Source organism: Epinephelus lanceolatus, chromosome 12 (genome assembly GCF_041903045.1).
Source record: "Epinephelus lanceolatus isolate andai-2023 chromosome 12, ASM4190304v1, whole genome shotgun sequence".
NCBI lineage: Eukaryota > Metazoa > Chordata > Actinopteri > Perciformes > Serranidae > Epinephelus > Epinephelus lanceolatus.
The window spans coordinates 11,166,791-11,188,996 of NC_135745.1; the positions used below are offsets into that span (position 1 = coordinate 11,166,791).

At 41.8% G+C, this 22,206-nt stretch overlaps 1 protein-coding gene across 1 annotated transcript in view; it reads right to left on the minus strand.

Annotated features, from left to right (window-relative positions):
* Positions 1–22,206, minus strand: part of cdh24b (cadherin 24, type 2b) — a 175,701-nt gene that overhangs the window by 24,114 nt on the left and 129,381 nt on the right. Inside the window, exons 6-8 of the mRNA XM_033650928.2 lie at positions 18,542–18,723; positions 5,624–5,880; positions 3,542–3,678 (exon numbers count right to left, since the gene is read on the minus strand). Coding sequence (XP_033506819.2) covers positions 3,542–3,678; positions 5,624–5,880; positions 18,542–18,723 — 576 coding nt within the window. The remainder of the gene's footprint in view (positions 1–3,541; positions 3,679–5,623; positions 5,881–18,541; positions 18,724–22,206) is intronic.

A 22,206-nucleotide genomic window follows, 5' to 3' on the forward strand; every position in this document is an offset into this window, starting at 1 on the left:
CTTTCAGCAGAAAGACATCATTTGTCAGTGCCTTCTAAAATGCATATGACAATTTTCTGATCTGCCAAAACTATGGCAAATGTTTGGTTTGGTTTAGGCACAAAAACTAATTACCTAGAGATCCTAGTTTGGATTAAAAGAAAATAACTTATTATTGGAAGAAATTGTGATGTATACAGCAGTCTTCTGTGTCTGTGTAATATACTAAAATATCATCATACTTCCACCTTCAGAGAGACAGCCTTTAATGTCAGGTAAGTTCAAACAAAGGATGAGACTTGAATTTACAGCCAAGACCTTCCTCGTCAACAAATGATTAAGATAATCATTTGTTGACGAGGAAGGTCTTGGCTGAAGGACATTTTGAGGATAGGCGATCCGATGATATTATATATTTTTTTCTTGTTGTCAAAAAATCTCATTAAAGGACAAATTAAACAATGAATTGATCCCATTAACAAGAATTGTGTGTGTATCCAAAGTCTGATATATTTTTTCCTCTGTGCCATAGAGCTCCCTTGCTGTACAACACAAACATCAGGCCACACCTTGTTTTATTTTGATAATGATACCAGTATCAGAAATGCGTCTGATACTGCCTTAAACGCTGGATCGTGTATCAGCAAGTACGCAAGTCTAAATTATTAATAAACTTCAAAGAAGTTTCACACCCAGATGAAACAGGTGTTTTCCTGGAAATGTGTTCTTCTTCACCACTCTAAAACAGTAGCCTACATAGCAAGTTACACTATGCAGCCACTGGCAACTACTGTTTAAAAGTGGTGAAGAAGAACTGATTGCTGGAAAATAAAATAACATTAGTAACTGGCAAAATGTAAGCAATTTGGCAATTTCTGTGGAATTCTCTGCATGTATTTGTTCATGTTTTACAAAGGGTTTAACTTTAGCCATGGCCTACAATGATGATAGCAATCATTTTACATCCATAGGGTTAGTAATATACAGCTTTGAAACATTTCTTTTTAACGCAGTGGTACTGGATCGGTATCGGCCATTATGCAAGTTCAGGTATATTGGGCGGGAAAAATGGTATCGGAACATCTCTACATGTAGAGTAGTTTGAGTTAGTCCTAGATACACCTGCTGGTATGAATACTCACGAGAGTATGTGTGATATGTGATGTGTGTTAATCCACGGCTGAAAATAGTCCTCAACAAATGCACACAATTTTTTCTTCTTCATGCAATGTTTGCTAAAAAGTACATTGCCCAGCTGTTTCAGGAGATTATTCAGCCGTTAAAAAAAATGAAACTATATATTTATGACCCTTTTTTTTCAATAAGAAACAATGATTTGGGGAATGAGTGCCACAGACAGATTAGGGAAGTCAGAAAGTATTTAGAGATGCACCCGCACATTGTTAGTTTTGGTCTTTTCGTGCATTTGTAGACAATAACAAAAATATACAATATTGCCAGGCTTATCCTTGAGACCAAACTGCATTATGTGTCTTGTTTCTCATGCAGTCTATGCTCTCTACCATCCCCTCACTGTCAAGGCCACAACTATGGCTCTCGAGGGGACTCTCCAAATGGCTTATGGGGTTTTGCCACTATGAATTAATGTTCTTGACAGGGTCAACACCAGCACTTCTTGATTTATTAATAAAAAAGCATCTCAACTTTGTTTCAAAGTTTATCCCAGGCCCTGAAACAAGTAGTTGACAAAGCAACCTCACCTTGATTGTGAGTGAAAAGCTCCAGAACAGTGACTGAATGGACCTTGTGATTGTGCTTTTATCTTCATTTCTGGTCATTTGTGGTGTTTTCATGACTCAAAAACAACCTGTGGAGTGCCTCAGTGTTTGTAAAAATTTCCTTGCCTGGAAAGTGAAAGGTTATTTACTGTTCTCCCTTGCAGCTGTGGTGCGCCTGTAAAGCACTGGTTGTGTTCGATTTGTTGCTTTAATTCTTTGTTTCCAGTTGAATCCTTATGAGAACAGATCTATCACAGCATCAGATAACTCACACAGTATAGATCAATTGATCCTCAGGCAAGCTGTAACAAACTATTTGTGGCGCCAAACAGCATTCCCCTCATGGCTTGATGATTCGAGAGCTAAGCCGCTTAGTGAACTGCATCACACACTGGATACTGTGCTTTTCAGATACTGTGCAATTTACAGTTTACACTTCCTTAAACCTCTTACACCCACATGCTCATCAGTGGGTGCAGGTGTCAGTGGTGGTAAAATGTTGTTTCATTGAAGAGTTTTGGCTCTAAATAAAAGATCCAATGGACAATCTCCAGGGATGTCTCAGTGTTAAAGGTCCAGTGTGTAGGATGTCGAGGGATATATTGGCAGAAATGGATTATAATTTAATAAGTATGTTTTCTTTAGTCTTTAATTACCTGAATATCAGAGGTATCATGTTTTTGTTACCTTAGACTGAGCCGTTTATATTTACATAGAGAGCAAGTCCTTGTCCACAGAGTCTGCCATGTTGCACCGCCATGTTTTTAGAGTAGCCCAGAGTGGACAAACCAAACACTGGCTCTAGATAGGGCCAATTACATTTTCGTGTTGGTAGTATTCTTAATGTAAAACTGCTTTATTCACAGTTTTTACAGGTTTAATTCACCAGGTCCATTTGTTTTGGAAAGGAAAAGATCTGTGAATAACTTGGCTCCTAGTCTGAATTTTAAGTTATCAGGAAAAAAAAGGTGAGCACACATCAGTGGGTGCTGGGCTGGTGGCGCATCTCGATGTGCTGAACAGCACCACAGAAACACTGATTTGTGACATGAAACTGATTTAATCTGTGTTTTTACCAGTTTAAATGACTAGGTGCATTTGTTTTGGAGAGAAGGAGACCTTTGCGGACAATATAGTGTAGATGACCTGACATAAACTCTTATAGTGTAAATTGCCTGACGTGACTTAAGCCAGATGACCTGATGGTTGGTGTGGAGAAGCAATTGTTCCCAGAGCTGGTTATCTGAATATAAGGAAACAGTAGTTTGAGTGACAGGAAACACCTTTTAATGTGTACTGGAAAGCTTGTAGATGTATCAACTGATACTGCTTAATTGTCAGACACTATAAATTGTCATGATGTACCAATTCATTGGCTTTCTCATGATTAAACCCTTAAATGTCCAATCCTATGTGTTTTGAGTCTCTTTATTCCACTACAATTATTCAGCTCCTGGTAAAAACCTCCCATAGGTCTGGATCAGAAAAAAAGTGAGCACACATTAGGCAGTGCTTGTCGCAGACAGGCTGAACAGCATTGGAAAACACTGATTTGCAACATGAGGCTGCTTTGTTCAGTGTTTTTACTGGTTGAAATCACTGGGTCTGCTTGTTTTGGAGAGGAGACCTCTGTGTATAATTCAAGTCCCAGTAAAAACCTCCTGAACAGTAAACACTGAAGGAATCCTAAGCAACAGCTCATGCTTAGCACATGGTAGAAGTCTAACTGGCAGCAATCTGCAATCTTCTTTGCTAGATGCCACTAAATCCTATGAATCCAAAATAGTGCTCTTTCAAGTGGTGTTCAAAGAGCAACCTCTGACCTCTCTGGGTGGCAATGACAGTAATGTTGTGCCAATGGTCGCGCTCCCGGTCCAGCTCCATGGCTGTGGTAATGAGGCCAGTGTCTGGGGTGATACGAAACAGAGCCTCCGGGTCTGACTGAGGATCAATGGAGAACCTGCAAAGGAGAAAGTGGGGTAGAAGCAGAAAGATAGTTGTGTTGAGAAAAGGTGAATGTAAGTGAAATGAGGAAGGGGCCGAGAGAAGTATAGAAAGAATAAGTGAAGGGAAGAAGCAAGCAGAGATGGCAGTGGGGTGCAGAGTGAAAGAAGCACACAGGGCAAGTGTGTGAGGAAGCGATAAGGAAGTCTGCATTCAAATGGCCAAAGAATTAATATAGGAAGATTATCACAGCTGATAGGAGCTCTTTTGAAGTGCCACTGATTATCTAAATATCTCTATGAATATACCAACTATCATTCCTTCCCACACAGTCACACTTAGCACTTTTGCCAGTGCTAATTGGGACACGGTTTTCTGTGGTTGTTACAGGCAAATAACTCGCCTCCCAGACAAAACCTATTGCAAACAGAAGTGAAAGGATTGGACCTCAAAAACTTATGTGGTTACTGTCGGCTCAAGAGAACACTAAGTTGGCATTTGGTTGGCTTATGTTTATTTGGTTTGTTCTTGCTGTTGTGTCTTATTTCTTTTTGTTGAAGAGCTACATACAAATTTCAGTCCAAAAACTATATACCCTTCACTGAAAACATTCAATATTAGGAAAACAAACCCAAATCCTGGCCTCTAAAACATTAAATAAACTAAGACAACTCAGCATCAGCATGGGTTATTTTTCATTTAACACTGAAACTTATCTGTTGTGGATAAAATTATCTGAATACTCAAAGGTGCAAGATTACACAAAATTCAACCAAACCAATGAAAGCCTAATAATCTTCCCATGTGGTAGTTGTGGCAAGACTGTAGCCGCAAGAAACAGCCACATTAAAACCATATATTGATGCCATTTGGAATGTTAGATGCACTGTCTGTGCTTCATGTATCTCAGCTTTTCAAAAATCTTCGCTGAAAAACAAGTGAGTTTCAGACCTCGGATTATGTGTCTCTGGACATATTTTAGCATTGACCAATGCCTGGATTGAAACAACAATTCCAGATCACGGACTTGAACAAGTGATGAATTCAGAAGTCAGTGAGATAGCTTAGCCTAGGCCTGAAGTGGACGACTTTCACACCAGTATCCTGGATTTCAGACCTCAGATAGTCTGATTGTCGATTGTCAGTTGCGGAGGAGAAAGTTGAGGACATGAAAAGATTACTTAACCTAATGTTACGAGAGATCACAGGTATCTCAGAACAACAAAAACAAATACTGGACTTGACGTCTTTGTCCTCTCAAGTTGGACTAAGAGCAGACTGGATGCTGCAGTGACTCACTATCGCCTCCCGAGATACAAGTGGCATTACAAGACAGGACCGGCCAGCTGGTTAGCATGCTCATTTCAGCAGATATCTCTGCAACACAATACATATATAATGTCAAAAACTGTTTCTTCTTCACAGTCTGGTGATAATGTTAGTATATTTAAAATGTTTCAAACTGAAATTCTGGCCATACCTTACATATTGCACTACAGCATGCGTTTATTTGCTTTCTCCCTGAGAGCTAGATGAGAAGATTGATACCACTTCTGTGTGCTCAATATAAAGATACAGCCTGCAGTAAGTTAGCTTAGCTTAGCACAAAGACTGGAAAGAGGAGGACACAGCTAACTTGGCTCTATCAAAGGGCAACAAAACACCTACAAGCACCTCTAAAACTCACTGTTTTCACATGATATCTTGTTGTTTAACATGTACAAAAACAGCCAGGTGAGCTGGTTCACTAACTCTCAGCAAGAAATCAAATTAGCATTTTTTCCCCCCAAAATTTGTTTAATACTAGGTTGTCCCCAAACCTTAATAAATAGTGTAATAAGGGACACAGTGAAAGGTAAATCAGCATTATCTGACTTCAGCCACACAAATCTGTATTAGCTAAATTTATAGGAATATATGAAGTTCTATACGCTACATTAGGATAAAGCTGATTACTGTACCTGATATTATTGGTAAGACCAGTGTCTGGGTCGACAGCGCTGACCCGGCCCACAGTGCAGGCAGGTGGGCAGTTTTCAGACACATCCATGTGGTATCGAGCTCGGGAGAACCTTGGAGGCTCATCAGCATCCAACACTGCTACTCTGATGGAGGCTCGATCCTTGAAGGGGCCTCGACGCAAGAAGCGAGGATCCACTATGGGGTTGAGGACCTCCACAGAGAAGGAGTAGGAGCTCCGGCTCTCATAGTCAACCGGCTGGGGGGAGAGAATGGAGAGGGGATAGTAAGTAGGGTTAAAAAATTGATTGTAGAAGTTTATAATCGTCTTAGGTTTAGATATGCACTTACTGTGAAATGAGTAATGGTGACACTTTTAAGTAGCAAGAAATTATGCAAATGTCACATCTGATCCAATGAACTGTCGTGTGCTTTCATTTGGTCCAATTCTCACACTAAATTTTCCACAGATGACTGCTAAATTACATATCAAAAGCAGAGAGATGGCAAATAATGAATTATTCCTACAGATAAGAGCTCGCTGAGGCTAGAGAGTGGTCACATCCAAACTCAGCTGAGGATGATTTAGAGTAAATAATACCATGGGTACCTTACATGGTGTGGCGTTTGGAGTTTTGAAGTGCTACTTTGAAGGTTGTTGTGGGTGGATGCTTAGATGGTGGGGTTTGTGTGAAGTAGGAAAAGACATTCATGAGGTGTTGATGTTACAGCATTGCCAATGAGATTCCTGATGCTCAAAGTGTTGACAGTCTCATTGAAGTAACTACATGTTTGAATGTTGGTTTGATATGCTAGGAGTTGATGTTGAGATATTCTTGACATCATAAGACTAGAGGATACGTAGCTGTAGGGTTTACTGGCAGGAAGTTGAATGTTGTTGCCTGTGCTCGTAGGAGTTGTGTAAGATTAGTGCCACTATCTACATGCAGCACACATGGATGTAAGCATGAGCTACTTGGGATATTTGCATTGAACGTTTTATCTAGCTCCAGCATTGTTTGGTGCTGCAGAGTTGGCAACACACTTGGAAATGTGTTGGTGGATACCTGGCAGGTAGTGTGTTTTGTTAGAATGTTACACACATGTTGGTAGGAGTAGCATCAGACCTTGTGAAACATTGTGGGAGTGAATCTTGGACAAACTTTTTTCCTTGTGAACATACAGAATGGATTTCACTTTCAGAGGTGGTACAGATTGGTGGGAGCGAGAAATAGTTGCCATGAGCAATGAGCAATTCCTACGTTGAAATTGAAAACAGAACCACACAGTTTTTCATAAAAGGGCCCTTGTTTGGAACATCATCTCCATCTCTATGGCGACTCCACTATCACCATGGAGACTCATAGCTGGCTATGAGAAGCGTTAAAAATTCCTTTGTATCCTTGAATCTACACAGGTAGAAGAGATTTCATTTGGGATAAGGCTCGGGCCCCAGTGATTGTTTGTTGCAGAGAAGTTATGAAGCCTATTTGTCTGAGGTGTCTGTGTGATTGCGTGCCGAACTCCCACCAGCGGGGCCAGCTCTGAAGCCAAGAGATAGCCTCTGATCGGGTTTGCCGAGATGATTGTTAGTGAGGGCAGAGGTACATATACAGGTAATCACATACATCCACTGTCTCTCTCTCTCACACACACACACACACACACACTAACATCCACCTGCTGTTGATTGCATTTCAGAAATGCAACATGTTTGGGTCTGGGTTCAAAATACCTGTTTGAAGTATTGGTGTGTGGGCTTGTTTGCAAGTACAAGTGGTTCTTTTGAGTCTTTGTCTCCTCAGATCCTCAGTCAGTATGTGTGTGTCCTTAAAGTAAGTGTGCATATGAATCCTCTCAGTGTGATTGGCACAGAGAACCATGTTGGACAGAGGATAAATAGGCTCCCTGGCTATGCGGAATATTTGCTGTCAGATTCAAACAGGAAAAAAAAAATCATTCTGAGGATCCCAGCGGCAGTGAGAATATTGATATCCTCTCGCTCGCACTCTCTCTTTCCTTTCTGATCTCTCTTTTTCTATTTCTCCATCTCTTTTCTTCCCTCTCTCTGAGCTGTAAACCAGAGTAAACTGCTCCACAGAAAATCAGCAGTTTTAGAAAGAGGTGAAGATTGATTAAAGATTATGCAGAGAAAAGGGCGAATTGAAAGACATTGAAATGTGGGCAATTTGGGCAATATCTCTGCAGAAAAGATAAATAAACAAGAAGGATTGTCTGGGGAGATGAGAGTCTGTGTGTGTGTAGACGGGGGTTGAGGTGGGTAGATGGAGGGAAAAAGGTTCTCTAACGGGGTCCACATTACAGGGAGGGAGAGACAATCTGTCTGAGGAGGAGAGGTGTCACTTACACTGTGAGCACACACTCATCACCCCCCGCCCTCCCTCCATCCAGCACTCCATCACTCCGCTTCCCCTCCTTCGCCACCTCACACACTCCATCACCCACCCCCCCACGCATCCCCCACCCACCTTTTTCCCCCTTGTGTGTGTGCGACATAGGCTGGCTCTCATAGACCGCAACGCACACACTCATCCTTCTCTCTCATTCGCCTGTACAAGAGGCACTTATCACACAGTGTCTCATCTGTTTTTATGTGTTTTACTGTTTTTCTGTCTGGTGCACATGTGTGGATGTATGTGAAAATTCCTCACAAACATTTTAATACACACACACACACACACACACACACACACACACACATACATACATAAGTGCTGTGGTGGCTCATGTGTAATCTCTATAAACAGATACACACATGTATGCAGAATCCACAGGCAACAGCACAAGATTTAGGTATTGGAAGTGTTCTGGTTTCTGTTTGTAGTGTGTTTGTTGTCCAAGTAGTATTGACCAATCACATTTGAGCGGCCGGTAAACAATCAGTGTGGAGAGCAAAAGAGGAGGAACAAACTGGCCAAAATGCAGCCTAGGAACTTCGAATTGTCTGATGATGATTTAGCTTTTTATTAGCCTTTTTTTTAAATCTGTATTTATATGCAGATATCTGTTTATAGAGCATAGCTGAAATGACCGGCGCTATGTCAGCTGGGATCCTATCCCAGGGTACCCCCTGGACAGGTCTCCAGACTGTCGCAGTGCTGACACATAGCGACAGACAACCATTCACACTCACATTCACACCTATGGTCAATTTAGAGTCACCAATTAACCTATCCCCAACCTGCATGTCTTTGGACTGTGGGAGGAAGCTGGAGTACCCGGAGAAAACCTACGCTCGATCGAACCAGGAACCCTCTTGCTGTGAGGCGACAGTGCTATGCTACACCACCGTGCTGCCCCAAATGTAATATATGAAATACAATAATTTTTTTTTTGCTTATTCTTATAAAAATGAGCAGCACATCTTCACAGTTAACGTGCCTGTATGTAGCCTTATACACCTAACTGAAGTGGCTCTCATATTTCAGGTGGTGCAGAGGACAGAGGATGAAAACGTAACAAAATTAGTGAACCAGTGAACCCCCCCCCCCCCCCCCATTGAGTCACCTTTTTTGCAGGCCAAGCGAAGTCTCAGCCACTTTCATGCCTAGATATTACATAAGGTGCTCAAGAATTTAAACAACAGTGGTTACATGTGTAACTTTCATGAAAACCTTTATACCATCTACTTACAAAGCATCTTCCTTATGGGCTGAAACTGAAAGCAGCGATATTGACCTTAGTCCCCCCCAAAGAAAAGCCAAGACTGTGGTTCAGAGCTGTTTGAACTGCTAGCTTACCATTAGCTTAGCGAGGCTTTAGCAGAGGTAGCAGAGGCAGCAGTGAGTGACAGAAAACGGAATGAGTGATAGGGAGGGTGTATAATTGCCACGAACATGGAGACACTGGTCAAACTACGAGCTTACAAGAAGTAGAGGCAGTATTTCTACTGCATGGATGTGTTTGTGGGGGCTGGATGTGACATTCCCTTAAAATATGGGAGCATTGCGTCCCATGGTTTGTCATATATCACAAATTTTTTGGAGGGGTCTAGATGACAGATAACATTTTTTTTTCTCTGTAAAAAGGAAAATAACTTGACTGTACGTGTTTACTGGTGTTAAATTACCCTTCAAACACACTCTGTTCTTGTGACTTCTTCCATCTCTCTTTCACATGATTTTAATCACACAAACAAATGCCGAAAAGATGTGTAAGTGCAAGTGCTTGAATGACAATTGATTAGTTGTCTGCTTGGTTAACTGAAAATTAATCAACAACCTTTATAGTTGATTTAACATTGAAATGATGAAATGCCAGAAATTAACTGGTTCAAGCTTCTCAAACATTTGCGACTTTCTGTGTTTTATATCACTGTATTTAATATCTTTCTCCTTAGTAGTGCTGATTGGGCAAAGCGAGAAATATAAAGACTTAATTCTGGGCTCTGGAACATTGTGATTTTTTTTCAACCTATACCAGACATAAATCTTTCAAAGTGGAAAAACACAAATTATTGACACCGATGAAAAGTTAGTTTCAGCCCTTGAAATTATATTACATAGGCCAGTACATGCTTACACTCTGCCTTATCTGTATTTAATATTACCTTCCTCCTACACACACACACACACACACACACACACACACACACACGTTTTACAAGTGTAACCTTCTCTTGTCCTGTGATGCTCCCAATGTCCTTTTTGAAATTCAGATTTCTCTATACAATTTCCCTTTTAAATTTGCTTCACAGTTAGCAGAAATTAATTAGCTAACCTGCATGCTAGACTGGCGATACATAATACATCTCCTCTCAGAGAGGCCGACCCATAGGCATGCATGCTCTATTGAGGAAGTGTGTGTGTGAATGTGTGAATGTGTGAATGTGTGTATGCGTTACAGTAAATGTACATTACTGGAGGGCGAGACTTCAAATCACAGAGGCGGTACCTCTCCCTGACTCTTCAATAAAAGATGTAAAATCGAAAGGTTACACACTTGTGCTCACCTACGGAAAAGTGTTTGTGCACCAGTGTGTGTAGTATTTGGTCTGTGGCGTGTGTGCTTGTGCGCGTTCAGCACCCTGCTGTCCTTGGCAGCTTGAGTTCTTTCTTGATTTTGTGCATTCTAAATCAAGATCATACATCACATTTGTCTGATGACAAACGCAGCTTTGGACATTTCTGCCAACAAGCACAACTGCAGAGTTGAGAGAACAAAGACTCTTCTAAATCTCCCTTTTGACTTTGTTCTTCCTCTGCCGCCTTTCCTTCCCTCTGTCACTTGTCTCTTGTCTTCTGTTTTATTTCACTCTCAGATGTCCCATGTCTTCCTTTTTTTAACTTACGAGCAAGACATTGGTCTCTCTTTTTCCTCTGTCTCTCCCTCTCTCCATCTTTCTCTCTCTCTCTCTTTTTTTCCCTCTGAGGAGATTAACACAATCTCTCCTCCGCGTGAGAAAACAAACACAGATAATCCTGGGCGCGCTGCTGGCGTGTGACCGAGGATTAGCCAGCCGTTTTAAGTGAGAGCATATGGAAATAATAACGGCAAACTGACACATGCGCGAGCTAGCTTGTCCCCCAGGTAAGAGGAATGAAAGGCGCACAAATAGCAGGCTTACACAGCTCACAGCACCCCGAAAACATACCTCAAAAGGGAACCTCCTGAATTGGGATACTGCTGGATTCGTATTAATGATGTTGTGACATGCCTTGCGCTGTATCTAGTGATCCGACTATGCTATTAAATTCAGTATACATGTGTAATGAGGTGTTGTGAAATCAGGGCATTATCCTAGTTTGTTTTGAAAGTTCCCTTGCTACATCAGTGGCTAGAAATGCACAATCAAAACACACACCGAGCCTTTATTAAATCACCACGTGTCTGATTTGCATGTTAAATATCTGTGTCCATCAGCTGATGACATGACTCTCTATGTCTACTCCTTTTCTTCTAATTGCCTCTCATTGTAGCGGTTGATTAGCTGTTGATTAGTTGATTGATTTCGAGGGAAACCTCAACCAACAGCCACAAGTTAGGGGCTGCCATGAATGTTAGCCTCTGGCCATTAGGGGGCACTGCTGCAGAGCAATGTCAAGGAGCTACTGTACTGGTGAGTGTTATGCTAATTCTTCAATTACCTGCTACTTACACTGCGGCCTTGTTCACACGCTGTATCAAAAATCTATTAGCAGCAATATGTACATTCATTATCAGCAATATGTAATAAGTAAATAAGTGGAGTGGAGCGGAGCTGACTGGTCAGGGGGAAAAAAGAAGAATGACAGACTGTAAAATGACAAAAAAAAAAATACATAGGAATTTAAAATTAATAGTGTGTGTGTGTGCGTGCGTGTGTGTGTGTGTGTGTGTGTGTGTTACTATGTGGCTGATGTATCCTCCTGGATATGTGTGTGTGTGTGTGTGTGTGTGTTACTATGTGGCTGATGTATCCTCCTGGATATGTGTGTGTGTGTGTGTGTGTGTGTGTGTGTGTGTGTGTGTGTGTGTTACTATGTGGCTGATGTATCCTCCTGGATATGTGTGTGTGTGTGTGTGTGTGTGTTACTATGTGGCTGATGTATCCTCCTGGATATGTGTGTGTGTGTGTGTGTGTGCGTGTGTGCGTGTGTGTGTGTGTGTGTGTGTGTGTGTGTGTGTGTGTGTGAATTAGAATGTGGCAGACCTGGGTTGAGTCAGAGCCACAGACAAACAACACACACTGTCTGACATGGCCTCCAGACACAAACCAGAGCGAGGACGAGGCGAGCAAGCAAGCGATGGGGAGACTCTGCCTGTGTGTGTGTGTGTGTGTGTGTGTGTGTTGCATCTACTTGCATTTAAACTTGTGTGTCTCCCTGCCCCTGCATATTTGGACATGTGTGGGGAGATCAGACATAGAGAGCGAGCGAGTAATGAAATGCAGAGAGACAGCGGCTGATGATGAGAGGAGGGGGTTGGGGGGTGGGGATGGGGGGAAGATAGAGTAAGAATGGAGGAGGGAGAGAAATCTTTTTATTGCTGGGGGTCTCTGTGGGACTGACAGTAAATAAGCAGTGATAAGCAGCAGGCAGCTTCAGTCGGCACCCTGACTTGCAGGCTGTTAATGACCCAGCTTCTCTCGCATGTCCCCGCCTAACCCTCGCCTTTTTTATTGCGGCTTCACCGCGTTCTCTTCCTCCCTCTGCTCATAGGGCACGTCTTCCCTCGCCTTCCTCATCTTCATCTGTCTGATTTCTCTCTGTCTGCCTCCATTTTGTCATCACATATTCTCTCTGTCTCGTTTTAACTAACTCCTTCCTCCAGCTCCCTCTATTGACTCTATTTCTTCCTAATCTGCTGTTAAACCCCCCTCCATCCCCCATCTCCCATCTGACACATCATTCTGAGGTGAGGACCAGCGCTGCAGCAATCGCGCCCCTTTGCAGCTCTTTTTCCTTCATTCCCCACAGTTTAAACACGGAGCCGCAAGGTCAAGTGTTGATGTGTGCGTCCGTATATGTCTCTCTGTGGTTTATTGGTGCTTGTGTAGGTTTGCGTCTCCGTTCTGCGTGTCTGTTCCTGTGTGTGTGTGTATGAGAGAGTGTGCATCTTAGATCAGTGGTTAAAGAGATTCAGCCCACAGCAGCGAGATGACCAGCAAGGTCAAGGCCGACTCTGTGGCAACACAAATTGTTCCGCTTGGAAATCTTTCCTTCTCCGGGGGCACACAGATCATCGCGTTCCCCTGTTAAAATTCTTCACAGTTTCAAAGGCGCCTGACTTTGGAAAATGGATGCTGGAGCGTGTTCATTATTAACACACCCTAAACATTTACATGCTCGCATTAAAAAAGCACGGCTGTTTGGTTTTTATTTCATTTCTTTCTTTCTTTTTTTTTGTTTGTTTAACGAAGTGGAAACCGAGGGGGGAGCTTAGCGCTAATTTAACGCTTTGTTTGTTTTTCATTCTATTAGTTGTAGCCTATCTTACATGTTTTTCATTAGTTGTGCGTGGATTCCCTGCAAAGCTAAATCCTCCTATTCAAGTCATATCTTTTTTCATCCAAAAAGAGCGAAGAGTTTGCTGTGACATACCCACCTTTACACACAACCCCAAAACTGCTGGGGCTACAGCTGGCTTCTGAAATGGTGCCTTGGAGCATCTGTAAATGCTCAATGTATGTTCCACTTTTGAGCACTCAGTATGAATGCACGTGTAACCTGTGAGTCTTCAGTTTTAGTTAATATTTCACCCGTAGCATCAGCGCCGGTCTAATCTCTTTCTCTGCCTCTCTTGGTGCCTTTGTAGAGGGATTAAAGCAACACAAAACAGCATGAAGGAGGCCATGTTGAAATACTAATTGTACGTTTTGTTTGTGTCTTTGAGATCGCTGAGTCTGAATCCAGTGGGAGGAATACTGTGGGTGGGAGGTGTTTACTGTATTTGTTTACATGTGATTTTCCTGCCCGTTTCGCCCGTCGCCCGGCACATGTTGAATTGATCGGCTCTCCTTTTTACACACAGCATGTTGCTCTTTTTTTCCCTCTTCCCTCCCTGCTCTCACTTCTTCATTCCGTCTTGTTGTTGCCAAGCTGCCTCCCTATCTCTACGTTTTTTTTCCTCTCCTTTTTATTATTTATTTTTGTTCATTTTTACCTGCTTGTCATACCGGATGGGTATTTCTACCTTCCTGTGCCTCTCAGTCTCTAGCTGTGCTAATTTCTCTCTCTGGCTGTCACCGATTTTGCAGCTCTTGCTGTCTCTGCATCTCTCTCCCTCTCTTTATGCATGTCTCTTTCTGGTTCCTTCATACTTTTACTCCCTTGTTATACTGCACTCTCTGCTGTCACTGCCTCTCAGGACCTCATTTTAACACTCCCCCCTCAGTGCTTCCATCTCCTCTCTCCTTCTCCATCCCTTCTCTTTCTCCTCATTCCTGGGTCCTTGCCTTCGATTTCTTTCTTCTTGCATCTTTTACCGTATCCATTCCTCTCCCTGCCTCTCTGCTTCTCTTCAAAGGAGCTCATAGCAGGTTTGGAAAATCCTGCTCTACACACCACCTGCGGATTGTTTTTAACGAATCCTACAAACCCAAGGCTGAGAACTGACACAGTGATGAATTCACACACACTCTCTCTGCGTGCACACACACTTGTATGCATGGCTACCTGACTCCACGAACACACACACACACACACACACCCACACACACACACACACACACACACACTAATAGCTGTGCACTCCGAAACTCACCAGTAAAAACAGACAAAACCAATAACGGCTTTTGAATACAAATAGCAATGTTTTGCCAAATCACTGTTATTTTGCGCAGATTGTTTCTTGTCTCTGAATACAAGGTATCTCCCAAATGGAAACATTTCAGACACATTTTTGATGAATTTTATAGGCATATGAGTTTGATGACTTTTCTTCAAGTTAAAGTTATCTGCAAAATTTAAAACTGACAAATTTTGAAGGCACTGTTATTGTACAGCGGTGACATGCAGTGTCAACAATGTCTATAAGACAGTAAACTGACTCCATCTCTTCAATAAAAGGACTGAATGTAGTGCTGAAAGGATTTTTGAGTTTTAAAGTCTCGCTCCACTTGAAAATGTGTTTGTTTATTGTTACTTCACGTTTGACCTTCACTGTGCAGAATGCTGTTTGTGCATAGTTGTTTTCACATTCATCTGCTGAAGGGGGAAAGTTTCTCTGAGCTCACCTCAGATCTGAGTGATCACAGTCCTATATGCAGTGCGAGGCGGTGACTTGAAGCCTCCAGCGTACAATGAGAATGGACTCTTTAGTGGTGCAGACATTATGTGCCCAGCAGTTAAACTTTTGCAATGAACAATATTTGCATATTCATAGATTCGGGGTTCTTAAATGAAGGAGAGTAGATGAAGACCTCAGTAAAGAACCTCATTAAGGAACTTTTTATGAGGTAGTTGACCTTTTTTTGGAATTACCATATCAGACACAAATTATTGTAAAAAGCAGAGTATCTTTATGTGACTTAAAACGTGTCTGGAGGGAATTTTAAGTAATCGCCTCATCAATTAAGTCATTGAAAACAGCAAACATTTACTGGTTCCAGCATCTCAGATGTAAAGGTTTTCTGTTTTTTTTCTCATTGTAAATTAAATTTTGTAGGGTTTTTGTTTGACAAAACAAGGAATAGGAAGACACCACCCTGGTCTATGGGTAATGTTATGGTCATTTTTCAGTATTTTCCTAAGATCTTTTATTCCTGGGATTACAAACCTCCAACATATCATATTATAATAAAAATAACACATTAAACTGAAGTGATAAAGGTGGTGATATTTTATGTTTTTCTTATTGTCAACAATACTTTCAGACCTCCCTGCCCTGCCTGTTGCCCCAAGCCCGTTTGTCAGTTGTTGGTCTTTATATAGACCGAGTTAACATGATGTTGCGGTAGCACTTCCAGGTAGACAGATGGCGATATGTGAAACCAGCAAAATTGCTTATTTCTATTGTCAGTTTCAGCCGTAACTGTAATGTTTGAAGATACTGAGTTAAAAACAGTGGTCCACCCTTTCTAGCATTTCTGCTGTGCTTATCTTATGTACTGTGTTGCTTTGCTAGCATCTTTGATTATCCGAATGTGCCAGCATGAAAGTCAACAGTTTAAGTGTTATATTTGGAGCATTGTTACTGCTTTACCTTACACATTAACAGATCAAGACAGCAGTAGACCAGCAACTCCTGTGTTTTGAAAAGTAAAATGACTGTTTTTGTCAATGGAGTCTGGTGACTTTGAAAGGGAAAGGCTGTCTGACGGCAGGTAAAGTGGTAAAAAATACTCTAAATATAATGTACACTTAAAATGATATTCATTTTTGAAAGGTGGGCCTTTTCCTCGGTGGCTAAAACTAACCCATTGAGACATTGTTCACTCAGCGCCGTCTGTTTTTATGTATGTGATGCAGGGGTTTTCTACCTGGACGTTATTGTAAACAAACATTCGGTGTATGCAAGCATACAAACACGTGTGAACACACTCTCTGTTCTTGCATTTGAATGCATTTAACAAAGAAACAAGAAGGTATATTGTCTTAATCTCACAAGGGGAAATTCAAGCACACAACCTCACAATCATAAACACACAGGCCCAAATACACACATGCACAAATAAGACCTGTACACATGCATAATGTAAGGAGAGATGTCTCACAGGATTGCACCCTGAGCAGTTAAGGGGTCAGTGCCATGCCTTAACAGTACCTCAGCAGTGCCCAGGAGCCAAACTGGGACCTTTCCAATTACCACTTAGTCCGCACAGGGTCTTGAATCGGTGACCGTTAGGCTCCCAAGCCAAGTCCCCACCACTAGTACCGCCTCAGTCTGTGTAGTTCATATTACACAGGTTTCACAACGACCACGTAAGTACAACCTCTCATCACTGGCATCCCATGGATCAGAGAGATGGCTGACAGCATTAATAGATATGCACGCATGTTTTTATTGAAGTGTCTCAGGCACTTCTGTAGGGCTTATTTGAAATGAAAGCATCATATCTCAGACATGCCCGTCTCCCCATTAAGTCTACATTACATTTGAGCACAGAGACTCCCATCCTCCTGAGACAGGCACGTATGAACTGTTACAAGCCACACTGGTAATGAGTGGGTGTCAGCACTCTTCGCCCCTCCGCCGTGCACACGCATCTTCAGAAGAATGTGATTATTGAAGATGACAGGCGGCTTCGGGAGTGTTTGAAATTGAAATCATCTAGTATTACACTAAAGGAAACTGTTAGCCAGCTGAACTCAGGATGGAAAGGCGGCGCCTCATTGATCCCTCTGTACATGCAAATGCTCCACAGAGAAAAACCTTTGCTGAGAGGCAGCAGTCAAAACACCTCAACACTGGTCAAAACATTCTTGTTGCAAATAACATTCAGCTCAGCTGCTGCAAACATTTGCATCTGGATGCGTCACGCTTCGATTGAGTTTTGTGCGAATGCTTCATTGTGTTTGCTGTAAACAGATGGAAATATTGATAAAAAAAAGGAAGGCTGGTTCACAGTGAATTGAGCAGGAAATTCATTTGTCAGAAACCCATCAAACACTCTCATCTGATGGGAGCCAAATAAGGACAAAAAGGTGAGATGAATATAGATCACCTGTTTTAGAAAGCCGTACTGAAAAAGCTGCTGAGAGATGAATCATGTCAAATCGTATAGGCTTATACAGTGTCTTTGTGTACATCCAGGTAATTCCAGGTTAATGGGCTTAGGCAACATGTTGTTCGATATGCTTTGACTCATACTGTGGGCAAAACAAAACTCCTCTCCTTAAAACCTGCCCACATTACCTGTGTCATTGCCTTTCCTCCTCCTCATCAGCTGTTCTTCCTCTCCTCTCCTCTCCTCTCCTCTCCTGCCTAACTTCCTTTTACCTCTACAAACCGACGCCTTTTTACACGTGCTCCCTTACCCCTGGAGCATGCGAGCTGACTGTAGCAGTGAGAATTTCCACTCCTCTCTCACAGAGCTGTTTGTTCCCTGCACTCGCCCGCTCGAAGCTGCTCCAGGCCGCTCCGTGCTCAACTCAGATTTCACCCCGTTCACCACTCACTCAGTTTCCTTTGAAAACATTTTGTAAACTCCACTGTCAAACTCACAGCAGCAGATTTTTGACAGAAAATATTGTGTGTGCAACACATAGATGCATTCTGGGTCGAGCATGCTCCGAATTCTTGGTGTGAGTGGTACTGCAGCAAAATCGGAGCAGGATGGAGCGGGAGATAAGGCGACTCTCCAACTTTTTAAAAAAAAATCCGTGCTGTGATCCATCCGATATCCTTCCCCTTAGACTCTGCCTACGTACTCTGCTTCCCCCTCCCTCATATAACTGTTTGCTTTCCTCTTCCTCCTCCCCTCTGTCATGCTCTTTTTGTTTCTGTCCACCCCTCTGTCTCTGTCATCTTTCCCTCACCTTATTGAGCGTGATGACCGCCTCTTGGTTCACTCCAGTGATGTTGAATGTTTCCCCAGTCTCCCCCTCCAGGATAGTATATTCCAGCTTGGCGTTCTCACCAAGGTCAGCGTCGGCTGCGGAGATACGCCCTATCTCAGCCCCAGGGATGGCCAGCTCGGAAACGGAGAAGGACCACATACCTGGGAGAGAGACATACGATGACACACATTAGGGAAGCCTTTACACTTCATTGAGACATTAAACATTTCATTTTGTCGTTTGAGCCATTTTCAAATTGCCTTCCCCCACCTGTGCTGAGCCAATATTTGCAATATTTCATTGAGATAAGGCTGCATTTAATTTAACAGAACTAAGGATGAAGGAGAGGGATAAAAGAAGAGAAAGGCAGAGTATGCGTTTGAGCGCCCGGCATTGAGATGTTATTAAAAGCCAGGTAAAATATGGCCAGAAAACCTGCTGTAAAAATAACTAAATTAAAAGAAGCTAGGATTAAAAAGAAAAAAAACCCCAGAAGGAACAGAGGAGATAAAGAAAAAGCAAAGATTACAGGTAAGAATAGCTGCTCTGTCTCCTTCAAAACATTTGAACTTGATGACATGCACTAACTAGTCAACACCAACATCCACTTTTAAGTTTCTGAGTCATCCAGTACTTCCCGCTAACAAGAATTAATCAAGATAACAGGCTCTTTCATGTATCCTGCCAACATGTTTAAACATGCTGGTTTTACTTTTAGTGCCGGGCCCATTAAAGCAGCTCATTATTAGTCCTTCTGCTGGCTTGGCAGTTTACATAGGCACACACAGTACATTTCTCTTATGATTCACCCAATGCACCTTTCTGATGAAAATATGGAGTACATCTGTGAACTTGCATTACTGCATAAAAAGCACACGTGCACACATAAATTCAAATATCCACTTTATTTCAACCTAACACACACACAAACACACACACACAATGGCCACCAGCTGCACTGACAAGAATAAGTGTGGTAGGTAAGATAGAAATTGAGCGAGGGGAAAAGGTAAGATATCACTATTTGGCTCACACACACAGAACAGACAGGCTCATTCAAACAGAGCCGTTATCTGCTCAGCTAAAGCTAAGGGAATCAGATAGACCTGTAAATGTTAGAGAGAACAACATCGCACAAACACATTGGGTTGACAGAATAAAAGATAGCCGGCACTTCAACACGACAGTATCTGGGCCAACACACAGTCAGATGAATTCCGCAAATCTGACAACATCACAGCGAGACTAAATGGGAGGTTATTTCTACTTTGAGGATCAGGATTACAGTTCAGACATCACAGTGGCATCGGCAACCAAAGTTATCACCCAGCGTGTTTGATTGTTGTCTGTCCTAATTAATTTCTTTTTAAAATGCATAGGGGATTCTCACTTCCACAAGTCCTCCAACCTGAACGACAAAAAAATCAATTTTCTGGTGTTTCTGATCTGTCGCCTGCAGTTTTGTTGAGCAATTAAAACCAAAGTTGTAGCTTGGATTTTAGAAATACTAGGGTTGTGAATCCATGTCCTCCCAATGCCATGCCAAATCCCTGGACACACACAAAAATTCAAAACTATTTGGATTTGTATGTTCTATTTATTCAGTTTATGGCATTTTCTGCACATTTTATTTATGAATTTCTTAAAGATTTCCCCACACTACTCTCTGGTGGAGAAATAATGAATTATTTATTTTTTTCTATACTGAGCCTAAAAGTCAGTAGAACAAATACACACCGTGTAATGCTGTGTTCACATGGAATCAGGGAGACGGCATATGGAAAACTGGATATCATTTTAGTGGACAACATCAGGACAGTAAAATTAGGTAAAGATATCGGCAACGGTAACAGCATTAAAGTCAAAATATTTTGACTTTGTGCCATTCTCCTTGACCGAATTTAAAATCAGATCTTGTGTAGCTCCTTCACACAGGGTATAAACACAGGTGATCTGGACAATTACTGGACATTACTAGAAAAATTACATAACATAATAAACATGAAATAATTTCAAGAATGCAGCATCACCATCACAACTTCTTGTCATGCATGTTTTGTTTTAACGTCCTGTCATTGCATTGGACTGTTTGTTTTCAGGGTGTTGTCTGTCTGCCATTTATTGACTGCCTCATGCCATGTGAATGCAATATAAGTCTTACTTACTCCAGTGGCTAAATCCTCAGATAAACTACGGAGGACATGACCTCACGGTTCTCTGTGGGAGCTACGGCCCTGAAAACTGCTTGGTGAAGATCAGAGAACAGTCATGGTCATGGTTAAAGGTCCAGTGTGTAGGATTAAGGAGCACCTATTGGCAGAAATGGTGTGTAATGTTCATAACTATGTTTTCATTAGTTTATAATGACCAAAAAAATAACAATCATGTTTTTGTTACCTCAGAATGAGCTGTTTATAGAGTGCCCCAGGAATGAGTCCTAAAACCAAAACTGAGTTAGCATCTTAGCACTCCCAGCTCCCTCGTCTCAAAGTCAGTGGGTTTTTTGAATGGGTTTTTGGACAGATGTGGTTAACAAAAGCTTAAGAGACTTCCACATTTTGTTCTTCAACATAAAAAACATCAGTTAATACCCCACTTGTAGCTTGTAGCTAAGGGAGCACTTTGTAGCTTTCATGTTTCTTTAAAAAGGTGGCTGCTAATAAGTGGATAAATGAGACTATAGAACATGGAACATGACTTTACAGCCTCGTTGTGGTGATGACGTTGAAATCATGCAAAGTTGGTGTAGTTCGTTTATAGCCTAACGTTAGTTTTTTTTTTTTTTTACCCGGCCGATTGTATTTAGGCTTCAAAAATCATTAAAGTCTATAATACAAAATAGACTGGAAAAATCCCATTGGCTTTTTGATGAGGGAACCAGGCCAATGTTCTTCTGTGTCAGCCTACAGAAAAATGTTCTCCCTGGAAAACTCTATATATAGGTAAGGAATGGGCCTTCTTCCAGAGTCCGCCATGTTATTCTTCAGTAGCCCACAACAGACAAACCAAATACTGGCTCAAGATAAGGCCATTTCTGTTTTTCAACCATCGTAGATCTGCTACTTGTTTGGCACATGAGAGAAGTTTAGTTCTGCAACCTCAGCGCTAGATTCCACCAAATCCTTCCCACTGGACCTTTAAACAAATTAGGAAATGGGACGCAAACAGCAGTCTCCAGTGTCAAAGTCAAGCCGTCCATATCACATGCATCTAAACAGATACACCTCTGTTTTAATCAATACAGCACAAAAAATGATGTTTCATTGGAATTTTACATCCATAACCATGACCCAAAGCACATTTAAAAATGTAAGTCTATTTTCATGTGTATTACGTGAACAATATCAGCACCTGTGACCTCTAAGTGCTGCCAAAACACAGGTGACCTACTCTCAGTACTGTGCCTGAACACATCCAGTGTATACAGTGACAAAGCAAAGCTGCTGCTCTGCTTATATAAACCTTTCAATACACCACCTGTGTAGACAGGCTGTGAGGTTTGTAGCTATACAACAGTATCAAGCTATTTACATGGCTAAAGGATGCCACAAAGGTTAGGTCAGTCTTTTTGAGTGTTTGACTAAAAGACCAATGCTGTTGTTTTTCTGGTGAGGACGGTATTCATGAACTTGGCAGTTTTACAC